Here is a 21360-nt window from a genome sequence, read left to right as displayed (position 1 = left end):
CAAGACTATTCCTCCTCAGCTACTTAAATGTTCAAAAAACAAATTAAAAAGTGTGTTCTCTTCTCTTCTGTATGTTTATTCTATTGCTTCTTGGAAATAAGAAAAGCTAGTTTTAACATCTACTTTCTCCATCCATCAGGATGCCACTTCATCCTTTGCCTGTCATAACAATGATTATGCTCTCTAGTGTGCCAGGCACACCCTTCGGGGTCAGGCAGGCAGATGTAAAACTTGACTCTAGCATCTACTGACTATGGGACCTTAAATTAACAACTTTACCTCTTTAAGTATTGGCTACCTTATCTAAAAATAAGGCATACTGATACCCGTACCTCATCAATAGGCTTATAAAAAATACTGAGCAAATATGTAGTATTCACTACATGGTAGTTATTATTAGTAGTAATGTGAATTCTACTATTAGTAGATGCTACCTGCATATGTGATGGTGGTTGACATATCATGGTGACTAAACTTAGGCTCCCCTGAGGGATAAACTGGGTTGTTTTTTGTTACTCACCGCATCTTCAGAATGTAGCATGGTTCCCAGCCAAGGAGGACACTAAATTTGCATTTGATAAATATATCAATGTATAAATGATTACTAAGAGTAACTTCTTCATAAATGGTATTTCCCCCTTGACCACCTGTTTCACCCTAGATTCTAATAACATTTATGGATATGCAGGAGGGCTGACATTAAAATTCCAACTTAACACATGGTAAAACTGAGGTGTGATAAGATTAACAACTAGACATAATGTAAAGATATTAATAGACAATCACAGAAGAGGAAACATAAGTAGCCAGTAAATATTTAAAAAGATGCTCGCTCAAGATCTTCAATCAGAGATCATCAATGAGAAGTCAAGTTTTACCCATTAAATGGGCAAAGACAAAGCACTTTCATTTTGTCAAGTAGTAGTGATGATGTGGACCAGCAGGTCCTGCCATACACAGCTGGTAGGGTGTGAGTTAGTTCACCCTCTCTGAATGCCATAGGTTGTATCCATTAAAATAAAAAAGCCCCATAGCTCATGACCCAACAATTCTATTTCTCAGTATCAACCCTAGAGAAATGCTCATAAGTGCCCACAAGGAGGTTTATCCAAGAGTGCTCAATGCAACATTTGTTTGCAATAGAAAAATGTATGCAATAACCTAGATACCCAGCATTTGAGGCATGGCTAAATAACCTGTAGCACGTTCATATTATGGAATACTATACAGCAGCTAAAAAGAATAAAGCAGATTTAAGAACCAAAGTGGAGAGATAACCTAGATTAATACATTTCCTCCCTCAATGCTCTACATTTGAACTGTGATTGAACATGCGCTTCTGCCACAAAGTATGGTACATTGGTTCATTCATTCATTCATTGTTTACTCATCCATTCATTTATCAGTGTTTGCTGAGCATCCACTTTCTTTCTTTCTTTCTTTCTTTTTGAGGAAGAAAAGCCCTGAGCTAACTGCTGCCAATCCTCCTCGTTTTTCTGAGGAAGGTTGGCCCTGAGCTAACATCCGTGCCCATCTTCCTCTACTTTATATGTGGGACGCCTACCATGGCTTTTTGCCAAGCTGAGCATCCACTTTCAATCATCCATACTGTGACAAACCTCCTCAACGATCAACTCTTATTCAACCTTTAGGTCTCAGCTTAGACATAACTTCTTCCAAGAAACTTCCCTTAACCACCTTAAGCTGGATTAGACACCCTTTCTGTTTTCTCACAGCTTCCCGTGCTCTTCACACTATAGCACTTTTCATGCTGCAAGATGATCACCTGATTCCTTGCTTGTTTCCCCCTTAAACTGTGTGCTCATGAGGCCAGGGATCAGGGCTGTATTCCTAGCTCCAGCACAGTGCATGGCACAGAACAGACACTTAATATTTAAGTGAAACAGCAAGTATTACTGAACATAACTACATTAGATCTTCAGTATTTGGTTGATACATGAATTAATAAATGAAGACATACGAGAATAAAAAATGGATGACTAGGTGACATACAGAAAGAGCCATGAAAAGAAATGTGGCTAAGAAAAAAAATGAAGTGGTGACTCAGCTTGAGAGCCATAGAAAGAGTATTAAAGAGCCACCTATGCGTGCAGTTGGCTATGACTTGGGCTAAACTTTCCGAATCCTCTGATGCTTAATAATAGCATCACATGCCAGTGTTATGGCTAAGATCTGGAAGTAAGAGACCCATCTTCTGAGAGGTTCCACTTTGTGCTACTGCTCATTCTTCATTTATTCATTCAACAGGCATTCACGGATCCCTGATTCTGTCACTTGTGAGCGTGCTAAATTTTGAACATAAGAATCTGAACCAGGTGAGAGAAAACAACACAAGTGCAATTCAATATAAGACAATATAAGAAAAGTACCAAGGATCATGTTGTAAGACATCCATGTTCCAAATAGGGTAGGATTTCAACGATGGCAGCCCAGCTAGCCTTTATTATGAGTCACTAGGAGATACTTCCGGTCTCTGTTCAAATGTCACCTCACCAGAGAGGCCTCCTCTGACTACCTATCTAAAATCACCAAATCTTACTCAACTGGGATATTAAGCAATTGTTTCTGGTTTGTCTCTTCCAACTACATTGTAGGAATCCATGAGAATAAGGACCTTTTCTGCTGTTTTCACTACTGCATCCTTAGTGCCTAGAAAGTAATTGGGTTCATGGTGGGAATCCACAAGTATTTGCTGAGCGAATGAAGTGATGAATGAACTCAAGTTTTTGAGCTGATTGATGGGGGTTCTGAGCATGTGGAGTCCAGAGGAGGATATTTGGAATCTGATTTGTAAAATTTGGACTCACATTCACAAGAATTTCCAACACACATCAAATGAATGTATCCTTTCCTTAGGTTTATTCATTTCCCCCAAGAATTATATTGAGAATACCAAGGAGGTGAGGTAAAATAGACAGAGATTGTGTTGGCAGCTGAACAGGTCCGAATGTGAGAGAAGAATCAATAGATTAGTTAATCAGATACGCAAACAAGCCATTTGGGAGCCATGACTCCTAAGTTATTTCCAGCTCTAAATCTAAGATCCTAAGAAGAGAGAGGCACAAACAAAGTAGGCAACAGAAACATATTTGTTACACTAGAAAATAAATTACTAAGAGTACCAGCTTTGGAGTTGATGGATCTATGTATAAACGCCAGCTACGCTGCTTGATAGCTGTGTAAACTCTTGCGTTTCAGGTCCTCATCTGTAATCTGGGGATAAAATCACCTAGCTTGTGGGGTTGTTGTGCAGATTAAATCCAATGAGATTATCTAAGTAAAGCCCTTAGTAAGTGCTTGACACGCAGTGGATGCTTAGTAAATAATAGCTTCTTCATTTCTCTTCAACTGCTAAACTCTGTCCCATTCTTCATTCAAGAGCCATTGAAAAATATTTATTAATAACTACTTTGTGCCTGGAATTGTTCTAGGCTCTTGGAATGTACCAGCAGACAAACAGGGAAAAACAATCCAGTCCTCAGGAAGTTTATATTCCTCAATTAAGTCTCAATTCTTCCAAGTCTGAATTAGAGGCCTCTGACTCTCTGTCCTCACTTCTCCCATCAGGGCATTACTATACTGCACTGATGCTGCTTGCCTAACTCTTTCTCTTCCCATAGAGTGTGAGCACCATGAGGGCAGATTCTATGCCTGTCCTGGCACCACTGCATCACCACTTCCAAACATGGCACTTGGCATTTAATGGATACCCAGTAACTATTTGCTGAACCAATTGATGATGGATGGGTGGCAGGTGAGTAGATGAATAATGAGAGTGAGCTGCTGTTCAGTGTTCCTGGTTTGCTTTATATCCACTTCCTCTAAGCCAAAAAAAAAAAAGGCTTAGCTTTGTCCAGAGTCTTCACTTCTTAGAGAAATCTGAAGAATCTATGCAGGCACAAGGAGCATGGTGCCCAGTGCAAGGGCATCTGACAGTTAAGTTAAGAAATGGAATCTTCCCTGCTCTTTCTTCCCAGTCAGATGCATAAAGGCTGGCTGTGTAACTTGTGTTGCTGGATCCCAAGACTGGGTCACAGGAGTTGATGGTGGGCTAGTGGTCTGGGAGCTGTAATCCTGCCTTCTACTTGTGTATCTAGAATTATGGCCAGCTTAGATGCATGTCTGAACTCTAAAATTATGCCTTTGCATCATCGTGACAGGAGCTAGTGTGGTGTTGTGGTTAGGAAAGTGGAATTTGGAATTAGACCTGGGTTTTAAACCTGGCTCTGCCATTACCAGCTGTATGAGTTCAGATAAGCCACTTCTCTGAGCTTTAGCTTTTTCTCTGAGCTTCATCTGCCTCTTAAGTATTCGTAAGGCACTTAGAGTAAATACTCAGTACATAAATGGTTGTTATTATTATTACCTACACACTGCACATTTCCCTAGGACATCCAGAACCAGTGAGGTCCCCTCTGTGTACTGATTCTTACAGACAATCTCTGCTGAGTCCCTTTTACCACAAAAAAGTGAATGACACACCTGTCACCTAAGAACAACATCTATCCACAGAGAAGAGCTTAACATGTCAATCCCTCATTTTACAGCTATGGAAATTGAAGGCCCAAAAGGTGACAGTGTGTCTTAATGTCACATGGTGAGTTAGTAGCAGAGTCAACGCTGGTCCCCTTTCCCTCTGCTGGTGTCAGTTCGCGTTCAATGGAGGGGTTTCCACTTATGGGAGATGTTTCATATTTCTTCATTGTCCTGGCCAAAAGTAATCAGTCTACTAAAAGCATCTATGGGGTAAGCACAGAAGCCTCTCCCTTCATCAATGTCATACCTTGGAAAACTATCTTCAGTATAGATAACAGAAAGAATAAATATTTTTGTTGAGAGAAAAAAATGAAGACAACGGTCAAAGGGGATCATGTAATGGGTTGAGTCAGGGAAGAAAAAGAAAGCATTTTTTCTCTCTCCTCTTTTTCTCCAAAACAGTCTTTATTTAGAACTTGTACAAGAGCCAATTTATTTGATATGGAAAAAATGTGAAAGTAGCAAAATACACACACATGCACACACACACACACACAAAGAGGTATTTGTGTTGGAGTTCAGAACTCCAATTACCAAGAGATAAAGGAGTTGAAGTGGTAGGTTGACTTGGAATGATGTTTTACTTTCTTGAGAGTCTCAGAGAACATTCAGGTCAGAACGTAGAAGCCAGCCCAGCCCAGGTCTCCAATAAATTCCCTGGGACTCAAGAAAGACCAAGAGGAAGCCTAGTGAAGCCCTCCATCTACCCCTTGTGCCTGTCACATAGTGAGGACTAGAGAAATACTTGCTGAGTGAATGAAACAACAAATGGTACATAAAGGCATGGACCAGAATAGCGGTGGTTTTGGAAGCAAATTGGCACAGGACTTGGTTTTTTCATCAAGTGGTTAAGGCCTTCAGCACTAAAGTGTGTCTACAGGAAAGGGACCGGGTCTGAGTCATCCCTGAAACCTCCAGTTCCCAGGACACACTCTGGCACATAGAATGTTCTCAATTTGCAAATTGAATGAGTAGTCATATGAGTGTAAGAGAACTTGGAGATTCCTGGGCCTGAGACATTTTAGAGCAGTGGCTATTAAACTTTAACCAGCACCAGAGTCATCTGGAGAGGTCCTGCACTCAGTTTCTGATTCAGTCATCTGGGCTGGGGCCTAAGAAACTGGCCTTTCTACATACCCAGTTGATGTTGATGCTGCTGGTCAGGGGCCCCACTTCAAGATCCTGATTTAGTGCAGTGGTTCTTAAACTTGGCTGCACGTTATAATTACCCAGTGAGATTTTAAAAGTCCTAAAGGTCAGGTCTTATCCTTACAAACAAAATCAATACCTGTTGGGGACAGGGGAGGGGATGTAAGTGAGACACAGGGGATTTCAAAATGCCCCAAGATTTCATAATATGCAACTGAGTTTGAGAACCACGAATATAGTGAAACCTCCTCCCTGTAAATTGGAGGCTTCTGAAGACCAGAAGGGGTAACCAGCCTAAGTTACCCTATGACCAGCCTAAGATCATAGAGCTAGTTAGCACTTAACTGAGACTAGAAGTCAGAATGATTTTGCTGCTTCAGTTTACTTTCCACCATTCCACACTTATCAACCCATGTCAGCTCCCACAGGCTCAAAACTCAGGGCAAAAACTGAAAGCTGTGTTTATACTGAGGGTTTAAGACAGCTATTCTTTCTTCTCTCCATTGTTTTATGAAGAAATTTTAAGTGGATGCATATTTATAGAACTTTACCCCTCTAGACAAGTGAGGAGACGGAAGAGACAGGGTTATGGAATATTTTCAAGGCAAGATGATCCTTAATATTTTAAGTACATTCTCAAATACAAACCAAGTGCTCCCTCTGAGTTCTTAGACAGATGTTCTTCATCTCTATGTCAATGAACGGGAAAGGCTTTGCTTGTGATGTGCACGTTAATTGCTGGCATGTAAAAGGAAGCGCTGGTAAAGTGTTTGAAAGTGGTTCTGTCTCTTAAAAAGATTAAAAGTTTCCTCCAGAACTTGGTTTCTATTAACGATTGGCTCAGTGAATATCTTCAAGCAGACAGAGCAGAGACTGTGTCTTATATAATCTTCGAACCTAAGAAAGAGCCACAAAAGGCCATAGAAGCATTGACTTCAACATTTTCATCACACAGAAGATGAAACTGAGGCTCAAAGAGATTGACTGATTGATTTAACATTAGTAAGTGGACTGGTTGGGACTAGACACAAGATGTCTGACTCTGAGCTAGTGTTTTTCTGAATACTCAGAATGTTCCCTACTGATGTCTGTTGCACATAGTAGATGTTCAAAAATGTTTGGTGATTGACTTCATAGACTCTTTGTACCCAAATTAGATGACTACAGTTCCTTCATTTGTTAGCTTAAAGCAAAAGTTGGAGTCACATCTTTAATTGAATACTGGTTAAGTGTGCTGAAGTAGGAGTCAGGACAGAATTCCAATCCTGACCTCACCACTTCCTAACTGTGTGATTTTGGATACATGACTTCACAACTCCTACCTGCAGTTTCCTTTGCAAAATGAGAAGATAATAAGGCTGTGGTTGTGGAGAGGATGAAAGTAGTAAGAGATGCAAGGACCTTAGCTCATTGTCTGGCACATAGGAAAAACACTAGTGACTTCATTGTAAGGTGGCTTCTCTCATAAAACAAATCCTGAGGATGTCTGAGGAAGAGGTGAAAAGAGAGGTGGCTTGAGAATTGAATATTAAGGACAGGCACTTAAAAGGAGTTAATATTCAAAAGAATCATAGAGCTCTAGAGCTGTCAGGGCCCTTAAGGATCAAATGGGTTTGAACTTCTCTTCCACCACAGAAAGGAAACCAAAACAAGAACCGTGACTGGTGATGTTCACCTCCCAGCAACTGTCTCAGGCAAATACCCAGAAACATACTCAATTCCCAGCCAACCTACTATGACCTCACCCCTTCTCATTCACTGAAAAAGCAATCACAATGCATGAATCTTTTTCAATTTAATATAAAAAGGAAATCATTAGCAAATTTCAGTTCTTTCACTTTCATTAGTAACAAATGACTTTCTCATTGCTAATCTCATCCAACCTCGTTCATTTTACTGTTGGAAAGACTAAGTTTTAGACAGGTCATGACACAGAGTCACACATTAGAGTTGTCACCAAAATCCAAGCCTCCTGGTTCCTTGTCCACTGTTCTTCCCACAATATCAACTCTGCCTTGTTAAGACAACTCTACACCTAATGTCAGGTTACAAATCCCTAGAAGTGAGTCTGGCTGTGATGAACCTTCTTCCAGTTCAGGCCTGTCTTACCCTCCTTAAACCCTTCTATAGCCCACCCATGGGATCATCTCCCTCTCCAGAGAGTGCACTTACATGTCTGTGAATCTTCTGTTGAGGTGTAGGATGGAGGCCACATCCGCCTGGAGAGGAGGGTCCCGAACCACTTTGTACTGCAGGGGCTTACACTTTAGGCAGAGAGGGCTGTCTGGAATGGAGGTCAACATGGCTGCATCAATCTCCAGGTGCTCATCCAACGTGTATATCTGGATGCCATACACCTCCTCGCCCACATCCCGCACTTTGATGGTCAGTGGGACATCACAGAAGACGTTTTGAGGGCCCAGGGAGATGTTCTTCCCACTGATAGTCAACAGTTTGATGTCATTGACAGCCCCACTAGAGTCCCAGTCAGTGGAGACAAAGGTCACCCAGATGGTCAAAGACTCAGGGATCAATGGGTAGCGGAATTCCAGTTCAAGGTAGCAGCCTTGTGGCTCAGGGCAGGCTGGAGGGACCGTGTGTGGGTTGACAGCTGAATTTGGGCTCCAGGTGCGGACACTGGACTTACAGGGCTGTTCAACATCTGGATGACCTATAGAGAAGAGATGAGGACATGAGTTCCTGAAAGACCTTCAGTCTGATCCTCAGTTTCCTGTAGACCCTAGAAAAGCTTGGCCTGACTAAAACTCAGAGGGGAAAAAGAGAGGAAAGATTCTTGATGTCTTAGCGAATCTACTGTATACACAGCACTCAGCTTGTCCCCACCCTTGCTATCCAGATCTTGGATGAATCACCAGACATTTGATCAAAACTACATTCAAGTAAGTGTCTTACTATTGAGTTAATGCCCAAACTTTCCTTCCTAATCTCCCACTTGTAGGCTTTGCTGCCTCAGACGAAAAGAAGGAAGGGCACACATATGCTAAACCGCCACTATGAGCCCTGAACTTGTTTAATTCTTGCAAAAACTCATTTCAGAGGTGAGGCAGCTAAGGCTCAGAAATGTGGAGTGAACTGATCACAGCCTCACAGCTTGAAGTGTAAAGGTCAGCATTAGAACAACTTTTGTCTCATCCTGAAGTTCGTACTCTTTGTTCTCCCTATCAGATGCAGGAGTCACTGAAACAAACTAGCATTCCTGTGGTATTGCCTTTGGTACAACTTGCTTGGAATGACAGGAGGGACAGAAACTTCCACCAAAGAGGAGGTGAGCACAGACGGCTTCTGCCCCTTGGACTGAGGATTCCGGGAGGAAACTGTCTAGAACCATGAATGACAGAGCTGGAAGGCAGCCCTGGAGCCATCTTATCTCTCCTCCTCCTCTTCTCCTCATGAGGTCATTCCATACCACTGAGCTTCTCAGAGCTCTGTCCAGTCTGACTCAGGAAGGGGAGGGTTGTGTGAGAAGGAAGGAGGGATTCTTCTACCCTTTCCCCAGGGAGACGATGCCTCATCCCCACTGATCAGCCTGCAGCGACTTCTGAATTTTTCTCTGCTGAGATCATTAGTCCTAGACCCTCAGAGAGCTCTCCTTTGCACTGCTGAAAAAAGTAATCAGGACTCAATGTAGCGATTGGCTCTAATTTGTTTAAGGGAGTCTAGCAAGAGATACAGCTCAGCTGGTGTGGGTAGGATGGAGCATCTGATCTCAAGTTGTCCTATTAGCCACATTATTGTTTTTTTCTTTAGCATCAGTGGTTGATGGGGGGTGGGGATGCTGGACATTTCTAAAGCAAAAGAGAAAAAGCAATCTTTGTCTGAAAAGGATTTGTGGTACTGTTACAGCATAACAGGAGTCACCACAACATGAACACTAGAAAGCCATTTTGGTGGAAAAGTTATTCCAGTGAAGGCAGTAAATGCCTCCAATCCCCTTGCATCTGCCCAGCCAAAGGAGAAGAAAGAAGACACTAAGTGGAGATGGAGAAGAGAAGAGAAGAAGAGGAGGATAAAGAAAATTCAAAAGACTTTTTAGATATGAACATCAGAACCGGAAGAGATGGATATAACTACAAGATACCCTCCACCTCTCCTTAGCTAGGTTCATTCATGACTTACAGCAAATGCTGGCTAGAAGCAACCAGTAGTATAAGTCTAAGGCACAAAGAAGAGCCCTACCTAAGCTGACGCCTTTCTTCCTGTCAAGTCTCTAACCCAATGAGTTCTTGACTCTCTTGATTTTGTGGGTTGTTGGCACACATATATCACTTATTCATCCAATAAGCTTTATTTAGGGCAGCATTTTAATACACATGAAATACATTCTCTAGCCATTAATTTATTCATCTAATTGTCACCCAAATCCTGTGAGACAGTTTTTCTTTTTGTCTCGATTTTGTAGCTCTGTTTCACTCAATGCCATATGGCCTTTGCTTAATACAGTGCCTGGTCCAAAGACAGTGAACATAGTACACCTTCAATAAGTATTTGTTAAATGACAAATCTTCTATTTTGTTAACATGGAGTTAAAAAAGAAGTTAAGGTTCCATGGAATATTAGAGCCTGCTGTGTTGTGGTGAGTGCCAGGTGAACATTCTACCCCCTCCATGGGCTTTTCCTGGAATTGGCAAGGGATGGAGCAATCTTTCTCCCTTCCTTGTCAGTGGTGGGAAGCCACAGGAGAGAAAAGATGACAAATATGTTTGGCTCATGCTTTCTCCCTGGTTTCTTGTTAATCAACAGAGGGACCAAATGCTTTCCAAAGGACAGGAAGGTGAGCCTGGTCATTATGCTCAAGTGAGTAAACAGGAATAGAAATCTTAGCAAAGCTTGTGCTTGTCTGGTTGTCAGAGACAATCTTGTAGTTATAAAAAAGGAGCCTCAAGAGTCATTGAGTCCAACCCATCACCAACGCAGCAATCCCTTGAATCATACCAGGCTTCATGAATTGACCATCCTCCGTGTGCTAGGCACTGGGCCAAGCACGTTACATGCCTCAGTTCTTCTCATCCTGGCAATGAGTCTATGATGCAGATCTTAAGAAACTCATTTTACAGAAGAGGAAACTGAGACTCAGATGGTTAAACAATTCCCTGGTGGGGAGTAGAATATTATGTGATACTGTTGGTTCAGGCAGCATGCCAAGCTTTGAAGCAATGAAAGTTGGGTTAAAACATCAGTTATACAGCTTCTCATTGTGTCACCTACTGTAATGATACGTACCTCACAGGGGTGCTGTAAAACTCAAATGGGATGAGATATTTCATAGATGCTCACAAATGTATTAGCTCTGATCTGAACATAAAGAGGGATTAACAAGGAAAAGCTTGGGAGGAGGAGATATTCTAAGCAAAGAAAACAGTTGAGAGAAGATGTGAACTAAAGTGACTACAGTTTTGAGTACAACAGGAGAGCAGCAAATGATGAGTCTGGCAAACTAAGCAGAATCAAGATTATGAAGGGTCTTATATGTCACGTTAAGGAAACAGAATTGTATACTGAGACAGATGAGGAGCTACTGAAGAATTTTAAGCAGACAAGTGAAAGTTGTCTTTTAGAAAAACCACTGTTTAGAGTCACAAATGCTTTCCATCCATCTATCTATTGACCCATCCATCTATCTATCTATCCACCCACCCATCCATCCATCCATCAAAAGAATAATTATTGACTGCCTGGTCTGTGTCCAGTGTTAGGCTAGTCTCTGGGGAAACAGGTTTCTACAGACATGGTCTCTGCCCACAAGGAGCTTCTAGTCCAATGAAACCAGTTAGGAAACTGCTATACTAATGCAGACAATACACAACTGTGGACAAAGGAACATCAAGAGTGATGAGCACAAATCAGAATCTCTAAGGAGGAAAAATGGACACAGTTGGGAAATTGATTGGATGTGTGGTGGTGAGCAAGGGAGAAGGGCTAGAAAAAGAAAGAGAAGAAGGAAAGAAGGGAGGAGAGAAAGGAGGGGGGAAGAAAGGAACGAAGGAAGAAAGAAAGGAAGGAAGAATGAAAAGTGCAAAAGTACTGTTACTGCATTATAAACACATATCCTTTTGTATATATGGTGACTACATGAAAAGGTACATGTTTATATAAGCTGTCCACTAGAAATGGGGCCATATATGTGTCTGAAATATATTTATACATACTTATGCTGATTTAAATTTATATTTATAAAGATCTATACAGATGTCTCTTACATATCTTTGTGTCTATACACTGCAGCTGTTGACACAAATATGTCATAAAAACTTGGTGCCAAGTTTTTTCCAGGTGAATACTTCAGTACACCTGAAATATTCTGGGCAGAAAAATGGGGAAAAGACTCACACACATAAGAAAAAATGAAAACAGCTAGTGCTATCTGTTAATCTCTCATAGAAAATCCAATGCTTGTAATATATTACATGCTTGCATTAGTGATCTTAATTGGGATATAAGTCGGTCAGATCTAACTGTATAATTACTGGGCTACAAGTGTAGCATGGTATAGAATATCTCAGGAAAAACTCATCTATGAAATATAGTTTTTGCTAACAAGATAGGAAAGCACAGTTTCTTTTGATGATAATCACTTTCTGTAGACAATGGTGACAATTTCTGTGACTATTTACTGGAAGTTCATGAAACGGAGTTAATGAAAAATAGTGGATATTCAATAAATATGTGTTAAATGAAGAACCTTCCATCTTGTTAATATGGAGTTAAAATAAAGAAGTTACAACTCCATGGAATATTAGAGTTGGAAAGGACATTCATTCTGTGGATAAGATGCTATCTTCAGAGAAGATCACTCAAGAGCACGGAGCATCTTGATGGGCCATGCTGGGACCAAGATCCATTCCTCTTCATCCACCCCCCACCCCACGCTCTTTCCCCCTAAAGATACGTCTGGCATTGCTCATGGATCTAGGAGTTTTATGTTAGTTTGGGAAGTCCAAAAACTTAAACACACAAAGACAAATAGGATGAAAATGAGTTGAGAAATAAATTACAGAGTTTGGCTCATGGAAAAGTTTATTTCTTCAAGGATATTAAAAGGGTCTGAGCCAAACGGATCACAGAGCCTGTAATAGGATGCTCTAAAAAAAGAACAGTGTCTTTTCCTGGCCTGAATGTACTAAATTTACATATCCTGAAGGAAAACCCAGGGCAGCTGGGTTTCCTTGGAGGCCTGAGTCAGCTCAGGGAACCAAGGAGCTCAGCGCTTCCAGTTTAACTCCCTTCTGCGTATCACGTGTTAAGTGGGTCAGGGACAAACCAGGAACAGACTTAACTAATTGACAGTTGGATTGGATGGAGGTGTGGGGAGATGTCTGGAAATTATTTCATTCTCACAAGTGGTAGCATAAACTATGATGATTTTAGCCAGAGAAGTCTCAGGGGAGAGCCCTGTTGGTTCTACCTCTCAAATCTCTCTCAATTCCATTGTCTTCTCCCCACCTTCACCGCCGCCAGCCTCATCCAGGCCACCACCATCCCTCTCCTGGATTCCTGCCATAGCCACCTAGCTGCTCCTCCCCAAATCTCTTCTCCACAGTCACCCAAGCAATCTTTATCATATGCATATCTCACCACATCCCAGACCCCTGCCAAGGCACGTGGTGTTTCCCACTGCCCTCAGTTTAACTCCAAATCCATCTTCATCTGATTAATATATCTCTCACCTAGTCCAACCTCTCCCCACTTCACATCTTGCTCTTCATGCCTCAAACCCATTTAAGTTCTTCTGTCATTACTGAAGAGCTTTTGTTTATGTAGGTTGTACCTATTTGTAGTTAGCATATTGTAAATTAAAACTGAGAAACTTTAAAACACAAGAACACAGAAGCGTGCATTCCATTAGCTATCAGAGCAGTAATAACATCACGCTCCATGCAGCCACTGGAAAGCTCCACTGTACTCTCAGGAGAGAACGAGAGTGAAAAAGGTAGATGATGTCATAGCATTATTACGAAAATAATTTCAGACTTTGAGGACACCCTAAAAAGTTTCCAGGAACACTATAAGCTCCAGATCACCCTAAGAAAACAACCACTCTCAATATACCAAACTTCTTACACATTCTCCAATGCACCTTGCTCACCGGAGTGGTGGCATTTCCCAGGTAGCCTGAGTCTCAGTTCTGGGCAAGATCCCCTTCTTTCTGGTCCTCCAGCATCTGTACTGCTATCAGCATGGGCCTCAGCACACCCGATCGTAATCGTCCATTTACTCATCGGACTCCCCTATTAGATGTCCACTCTGCCTTGTCCATGTGCCCAGGCCCAGCACAGTGCCTGGCACAATGTTCCTATGGTGGTCATAGATGAGACTGGATCACCCTCTGCCTGTACACAAAGTGTTTTCAGGTGCAAGAGACGCACACTTTCTTCTGTGAGAACCCAAGGTGGGTTCAGTTTGGGTGGAAAAGTCACGCTTTCAGATTTCAGGAAGAACTTTCTAACAACTGGAGCTAGAACAGGAGGGCCAAGGAAATACATGAGCTGGTGCTAGGAGAGCCCCAGTGAGGCAGGGCACAAGGGGGATTCCTGCACTGGGTGGGGATTAGGGCTGGATGACCCCAGGCATCCCTTCTGAGTCTGACAGACTGTGATTCTGTGAGGCTGAACTGAGGGTTTCTCCCAGACATCCCTCTTGCTTTACATTCCAGATGAATTTGTTTAGAGTTCCCAAGTTTAACTCTCATTTTTATTTTAAGCTACTTCAGAAGACAACAAAGTACAGTACTGTCATTTTTCTCCTTCACTTTCCTCTCTGATCCCTCTCCCTTGCTTTATTCTATCTATGGCTTTTTCTTTTCAACCTTCTTTCTAAAAATATACAGGAAAACGGAGGAGTTCTCACTGAACCTCAGTGAGGAACCAGATTCTGCTCCCTCTGATGGACTAGTGTCCCCACCCAGGGACTGCTGGCATGAGCTGACCTGCAGAGGAACAAGAGGGACAGGGGCAAGGGGCTCCGAGTGTAAGCATCTGAGGGCAAAGGAGGGTGAGATGGAAAACTGAGAGGAGAACATGGGGTCTCTGCCAGACTGGCTTCAGGAACTAGATCTGAAGCCTAGAGAAAGAGAGACTGCAGAAGGGAACTGGATAGGCAATTTTCCATGAGATTCCCTAAGTTCCAAGTAACCTTGCCTCAGGGCCAAGTGACAGTGCAGCAAAACATTGGGCGAAAGGCACTCCCTTCATTTCTGTAGAAAACCGAGTGGATCTGGCAGTGAAGGGTACTGTGAGGGAGCACAGAGATCGCTGTCCCCCACCCCCGGGGAAGCCTGGGAGACATCTCCACCTCTGAGCAAGAAAGGGTGTGGCATGGGAGGAGCCCACAACAGTGGCAATCATCCAGCGCTTCCTTCAAGTGTCTTGTTGACAAATGGATCCCAAAAAGGAGGATAATGGCCAAAAAAAACCAGAATAAGTTGTGACACATATGATAATGTCCTAGGTATTCCTAGAAATAACAGAGGAACAATCAAAGACTATCAATGCCTTGAAGCCCCCAAATATGTGTATTGATTCTAGGGTGACCTTGCGTGTACCCACAGGCTGTCAGGGTCTGGAGGAATCCATAAACACACAAACACACACCGCGTTTTTATCAGGCATGTGGCTTTGAGCACGTATCTCAGTGCCTTTGTTTCCTCATATGAAAAGTGGGATGACATACCTAGGACAGTGCAGGTGCTCAAAGGACGTCTGTTGAATGAATGAATGTATGGATACTGGACTTGATGTTGGGCAAAGGTTACAAACTTCCAGTTACACGATGAATAAATTCTGGAGTTCTAATATACAGCATGGTGACTATAGTTAACAGTAATGCACTGTATACTTGAAAGTTGCTAAAAGAGTGGATCTTAGTGTTCTCAGCAAAAAATTAAAAGGTAATTGTGTGAGGTGATGGGCGTGTTAACTAATCCTATTGAGTTAATCACTTTGCAATATATACGTGTATCAACTCATCACATTGTGCACCTTAAACTTACACAAGGTTGTATGTCAATTCTATCTCCATCAAGCTAGAAAAAAGAAAAAAATAAAATAAAAATACTGGCTTTGCAGAGCAATCTCAAGATCAAATGAGATGATACGTGGGAAAGACCATTAAAATCATAAAGAGTTGTTCTTTGCACACCCAACTTGCAAACGAGCTTCCAGGGTGGCTTACCTTCTGCTTCCCGAGGACTCCAGTGTCCTGATGGGCCGCAGGGCATCGGGGATGAGGCGTTGAAGGCATACTGCACCAGGATTCTCCCTTCCAGGCAAAGGTCACATGCTGATCCCAATTCTCTAGGAGGCCAAGGAAAGAAGGAAAATGCACTGACTTAGGAACAGGTGAATGAGCCACTGACTCGACTAGAACAAAGGCAATAGGGCAGAGGACACCACAATCCTATGTTACTCTACTTCCTCCCTATCCATGCCAAAGCTTCCAGAATATAACTATCAATGAAATTCCTCCACAATGCCCAGCAAGTACCTTGTTTGAGCCTAAGCAGCTTCTGTTCTGATGGTGGATACACTTGTTTAATTTCAAGCAGTGTGGAATCAACAGGCCAAAGATTCAAAACTTGCACTAATCTTAATTTCATCAGGCATCCAATGCTCCACTGAGAATTTGATGTGTGGTTGTGAGAACATCTTTTGCCCCATTTGGCCTCAAATTTTATTCTTTGAACGATATTTATCAGGTACCTACTATGTGCCAGGTAACATCCTATGTCTTAGGTATTAAATAAAAAGAAAGCATGGTTCAGTTCCTTCATCTGAAAATGAGTAGGCTGAACTAGATGATGCAGAAAGAACCTTCCAGTCCTGACCTTCTGGGGATGGATGAGCCACTCCTTGGTTGAACAGTCAAAAGCAGTTTCCTTACCATGCCATCTAATTCATTTTAGCAGGTTTCCAAGGGGTGAGCTAATCTCTCAAAGAGACCAGGCCCAGAAGTGGAATATTATGGTGACTCCTTCTACTGTCTAGTGTCTTGTGTCTCTGAATTCAATCTCCTTCTAGTCACAACAGCCTCCAGGATCCTACTTGTCATCCAGATTTCGCATCTGTTTAGGAGGCTGCTGTGGGGAAGGGAGAGGAATAAGCCTTCTCCTTCTGTACTGTTGTGGACCCGAAATTCTGCAAATCTGACAAGCTTTGCAGAGGTACTGGAAAGGGAAGATTGTCAGGAATGTCCCAGGCCAACCCATTATTTCTCAAAATGCAACAGTCCTGCCAAGATCTCTTTCTTCATTCCTAGAAGAATCTCTGTCCTTTGGCTACCTGAAAGGACACAATGGCAGAGCCTCATCTCAAACTTTAGGGCTTTCCCTTCACAGAGAAGCTCTGTAGCCCCTATGCCCACATGGTAAGGAAGAGCATGCTTGTGAGCATTGCAGTTTTCTGGTGCTCCCCATTCCTCCTCCACACAGCTTCCAGGGAGCTCATCTCCAACCCTAAATCTGAACAGGTCATGCCTCGGCTTATCTGCTTAGATAGTGGGCAACATATGTAGCTGAAGGACTAGATGGATGGATAGATGGATAGATGGATGGATGGATGGATGGTTGGATGTATGGATAAATGACATTCACTCAGACATGTTGCTAAGACTCATGATTAACCTAGACGAGGCCATCAACTTGCAGATTTTGCATCCTCATCTTTAGCATTGTAAATACGAAACCACACATAGGTAGAAATTTTGCAAGCACGCTAATATTCGGTGATAGGAGAATGATTAAATAGCATAAGGTTAATCTTCTCAAGGGAATAATAAACAGCTATTACAAAAATATTTATAAAGATTATGGAATTTCATGGAAAAAGTATAAACTATAATGTTAAGTGAAAAAGCCATATTCAAAACTGAATCTAAAGCAGCATCTCAATGCTGTTCAAATAACCTCATGTGACAAAATATTGTTGGCAGTAATTTCTGGGTGGTGGAACATAGGATGATTTTTCACCCCATTTTTATTCCTTCTGGTTTTCTGAATTTTCTATATATTTTGAATATGTATGAGTTACTTCTGAACTAGGAATAATATTAATCATACAAATATACTTGTAGGCAGGGAATAAGGAGTGGGGAGAGAAACTTTCTCAGTACCACTGTGGAGGGCAGAGTTCCATTACAATGACCACAATCTGTGCATGACTCTGAGTCACATGACTGGCTTTAAGATGACAATGAGATTACAAACGTCCTGGGAGGGAATCAGCAACCACACTGATCTTAATGGCCATTGAACCTTTCTTTCTATTTCTTTAGATGCTTTATTTTAGATAATACACATACAGTCACCTGCACTTCACTGAGTTCTTGACACATCCTAGGTTCCCAATAAATACGTTGATGAGTGAACAAACCATTATCCATTGGACAGGAAATGTGCCTTGTTTGCACAGAGCTCCACAAAGTGCATTCCCTCATGTCCATTCATTGATTCACATGTTCATTCATTGTTTCATTGATTCATTGAATGGATAGCCATTGAACAGCCTCTGGTACTAGCACTGTACAGGTACTAGCACTGTACAAGCACTAGCACTGTACACTGACCACCAACAGTGAGTAAATTAGATGTGGTATCTGCCATCATAGAGCTTGCAGACTAGTGGAGGCAACAGTCCATAAACAAATAGGTAAACAGATATAAAATTACAGATTCAATAAGTTCTGAAGGAAAGTAAATGGATGATATAGGAGACAATAAGGGGGGACGGGGCACACTGGGCTAATTAAGATTGGTGCAGTCATAGAAGACCTTAGTGAGGGGATGCCATTTATGGGGAGAGCTAAATGACACAAAAGGATGACACAAAGAGTGGATGTAAAGCATTCCAGGTGAAGTCTCAAGGTATGCACAAGATCTAAGTAGGAAAAAAGGGCTTAGTCCACAGGGATCCAGGAAGAAGCCTGAGTGGCAAGAGTCACCAATGAAGGAAAGAGCAGTAAGAAAGGCAGTTGGACACGTAGGCAAGGGCCAGATCAGGGACGGTCCTGCAGACTACGTGTAGATTACACATAAAATAATGAGAAGCTACTGGAGAGTTGTAAAGCATGGGGTGATATGTTCTGATTCACATTTTTAAAAGATCAGGCTGCATGCTGAATGAAGAATGGATTGGGGAGAGAAGGACAAAAGTCAAAGCAAAGTCAGCAACTAAAAAGCAGTAGTGTGATTCTGGGTGTGGTGGGTGATAGTCCCATTTTATAGATTAGGAAACTCAGGATCAAGACTACTAAGTAATCACACCAAGGTCATAGCTAGGAAAGTCAAGCAGTCAATATGGGCTTTACCAAAATCAGGCGGCAAATCCAGCACATCCAGAGAGTGTATAATACATGTTTCTTACCTTAGAGTTCTTATTTATTTGATTTTTATGGGCACCTACACACACACACACACACACACACACACACACACACACACACAATGAAATCGCAGAAGTACAGGATACTAACACTGGAAGAGACCAACTTTCTTACCCAGGTTCCATGAGAATCAAAGCTTAAAGCTCCAAGTCTGTGCTGTTGAACCAGCAGTCACCAGCCACATGTGGCTATTTAAATTTAAAATGAAATAAATTTAGAAATTCAGTTCCTCAGTCACACTTACCACATTTCAAGCATTCCACAGCCACAGTCGGCTAATGGCTACCATATTGGATAGTGCAGACACAGACCACTGCCATTACTGCAGAAAGTCCTATTTGACAGTGCTTCTGTAAGGCATCCACAGATGAGTTAACTTCTCTCGAATGCATCTAGAATGGTACTAGTTATGTACCATCCTTGGAGAATTGAGGAAATAGTCACTCGGGTCTGTGTTCTGAGATTCGGAAGAGGAATCTTGGCTGAGAAAGGCTAGATATCCTCTGGCCTATAGATCAGAAAACTGAGGCTGAAGAGGAAAAGGAAACAGATGACATCGCAAAGACATCAGACTTGGGTCTCTCAGTTCCCAGAGCAGTACTCCTTCCAATATACCACAGTTGATTTTTCAGATAACTGAAACCATCCAGTCAACACATGTTTGCAAGACAGATAAAAATAAAGGAGTTAAAAAAGCCAAGGGTGGCCTTGAATTATTTATTCAGTTGCCCATGTGTGAGGACACAGGCTGTGGGAGGATCTGAATATGTTTTCTTAAGGAAAACCCTTGTATTCTCTTAGACTACAGATGTGAGGAACAGCAGGAGGACATGAGGATGGCCAGGGGCAAGAGGTTGGCATTGATGGATGTAGTGGAAAACACCAGAGATTTTGCAGGGAAAGAGAATTTTCAAGTAACTGAACAGCCCTGGAAAACTTTGTACAAGATGGGAGCTAATATTTCTTGAACATAGAATGTGCGCGCTAGGCATATCACAGATGTCATCTTGTTGAATTCCCCTCAAAAGCCAGATGAAGTGGGCACAATTAACACCTTTTTTATGAAAGAAGACTCAGAAGGTCATAGAGGACCAGAGAGGTGAGATGGCTTGCTCAGGTGGCATAGACTAGGAGTGGTAAAGCTGAGAACGGAACACAGACAATCTGACATCAAAGCTTATGCACTTCATACTAAGTCAATTTACAGAGTATAAACTCTGTGTGTATGGGAGAGTGATTGTTCCATTTCTTTACAACAATTTATTGAACTTGTTGACCGACTTCCTTTAGCTATAGACTATGGTCTACCTAATTAGACATGTTTCTAAAATGTCAGTTTTAATTTAACATATGATAATTCCATTATGAAATCAGACTGAACAGAACAGCTATTGTATGCACCTCAAGTACCAACTGACTATAGGTTATTAAAAACATATTGATTGAAGCTGAGGGCACTATGTAATAGAGACATATCTCATTACACAACAATTAACCCTCCAATAGGTTTCCAACAATCAGATGGTATTTATTTAATGGACAATAACTGCTTTATGAAATACAAATTGAATACATACACAGGAAGCTTCATTTACAAAACTTCCATTTGTAAGTGGAATTGAGGCCAAGGCTTGACCAAGAGTCTGATACTTCTCATCGCCACAGAAAAAATAAATAAATCTACAGGCTGCTGGAAAGCCTGTTCTGAAGTGTCACATGAGGTTTCCCAAACCCAGCTCTGAGCTCCCAGTGAGGGCAGCTGAGGCAGGGGGAAGGGGGTTTCTACAGAGAGCCTAGGGACAGCATTTCCTTGCCCCTTGATTGCTTCACCCAGCTGCCAAAGGAACGTTCTAGATTCAGGGACTGATGGTAGTGTGGGCAATTACAGCCCAAATTTAATGTGGTGCCATGGTCTAATATATTTTTATACTGACACAAAATGTGCACACACACACACACGCACACATACATACGCACACACTGGTAAATGGGAGCTCCTTGCCAACTTCTGTGGTTCTTTTGAGGGGAGGGGGAACACCTCCTTCATAACTCGAGTTCTGGAAGGACTTAACAAAAGCAATGGGAACCTGAGACACAGTACTGCAAAATGTGAGTCGGAGCCCAGCCCCCAGCACCTTCTCTGGGCTCTTGTTCAAATATCTCAGCCTCTTTAAGCTCCAATTCCAGGCTTATCCAGCAAATGAAAAAGATGATTCCCCTTTTATAGAGTCACTGGAAAGATTAAGTGAGTACAGGATCCGA

General features: G+C 42.0%; 1 protein-coding gene across 1 annotated transcript in view; it reads right to left on the bottom strand.

The window, feature by feature from the left end:
• PAPPA (pappalysin 1) overlaps positions 1 to 21360 on the bottom strand; it is a gene marked incomplete at its 5' end in the record, with an annotated part of 240634 nt that overhangs the window by 152863 nt on the left and 66411 nt on the right. Inside the window, 2 exons of the mRNA XM_046676707.1 lie at positions 7879 to 8377; positions 15895 to 16016. Of these exons, the coding sequence (XP_046532663.1) occupies positions 7879 to 8377; positions 15895 to 16016 (621 nt within the window). The remainder of the gene's footprint in view (positions 1 to 7878; positions 8378 to 15894; positions 16017 to 21360) is intronic.

The sequence above is a fragment of the Equus quagga genome, chromosome 1, assembly GCF_021613505.1.
Source record: "Equus quagga isolate Etosha38 chromosome 1, UCLA_HA_Equagga_1.0, whole genome shotgun sequence".
Lineage (NCBI taxonomy): Eukaryota > Metazoa > Chordata > Mammalia > Perissodactyla > Equidae > Equus > Equus quagga.
Note: the sequence above shows the minus strand (reverse complement) of the source record. Positions and strands in the feature narration are given on the sequence as shown.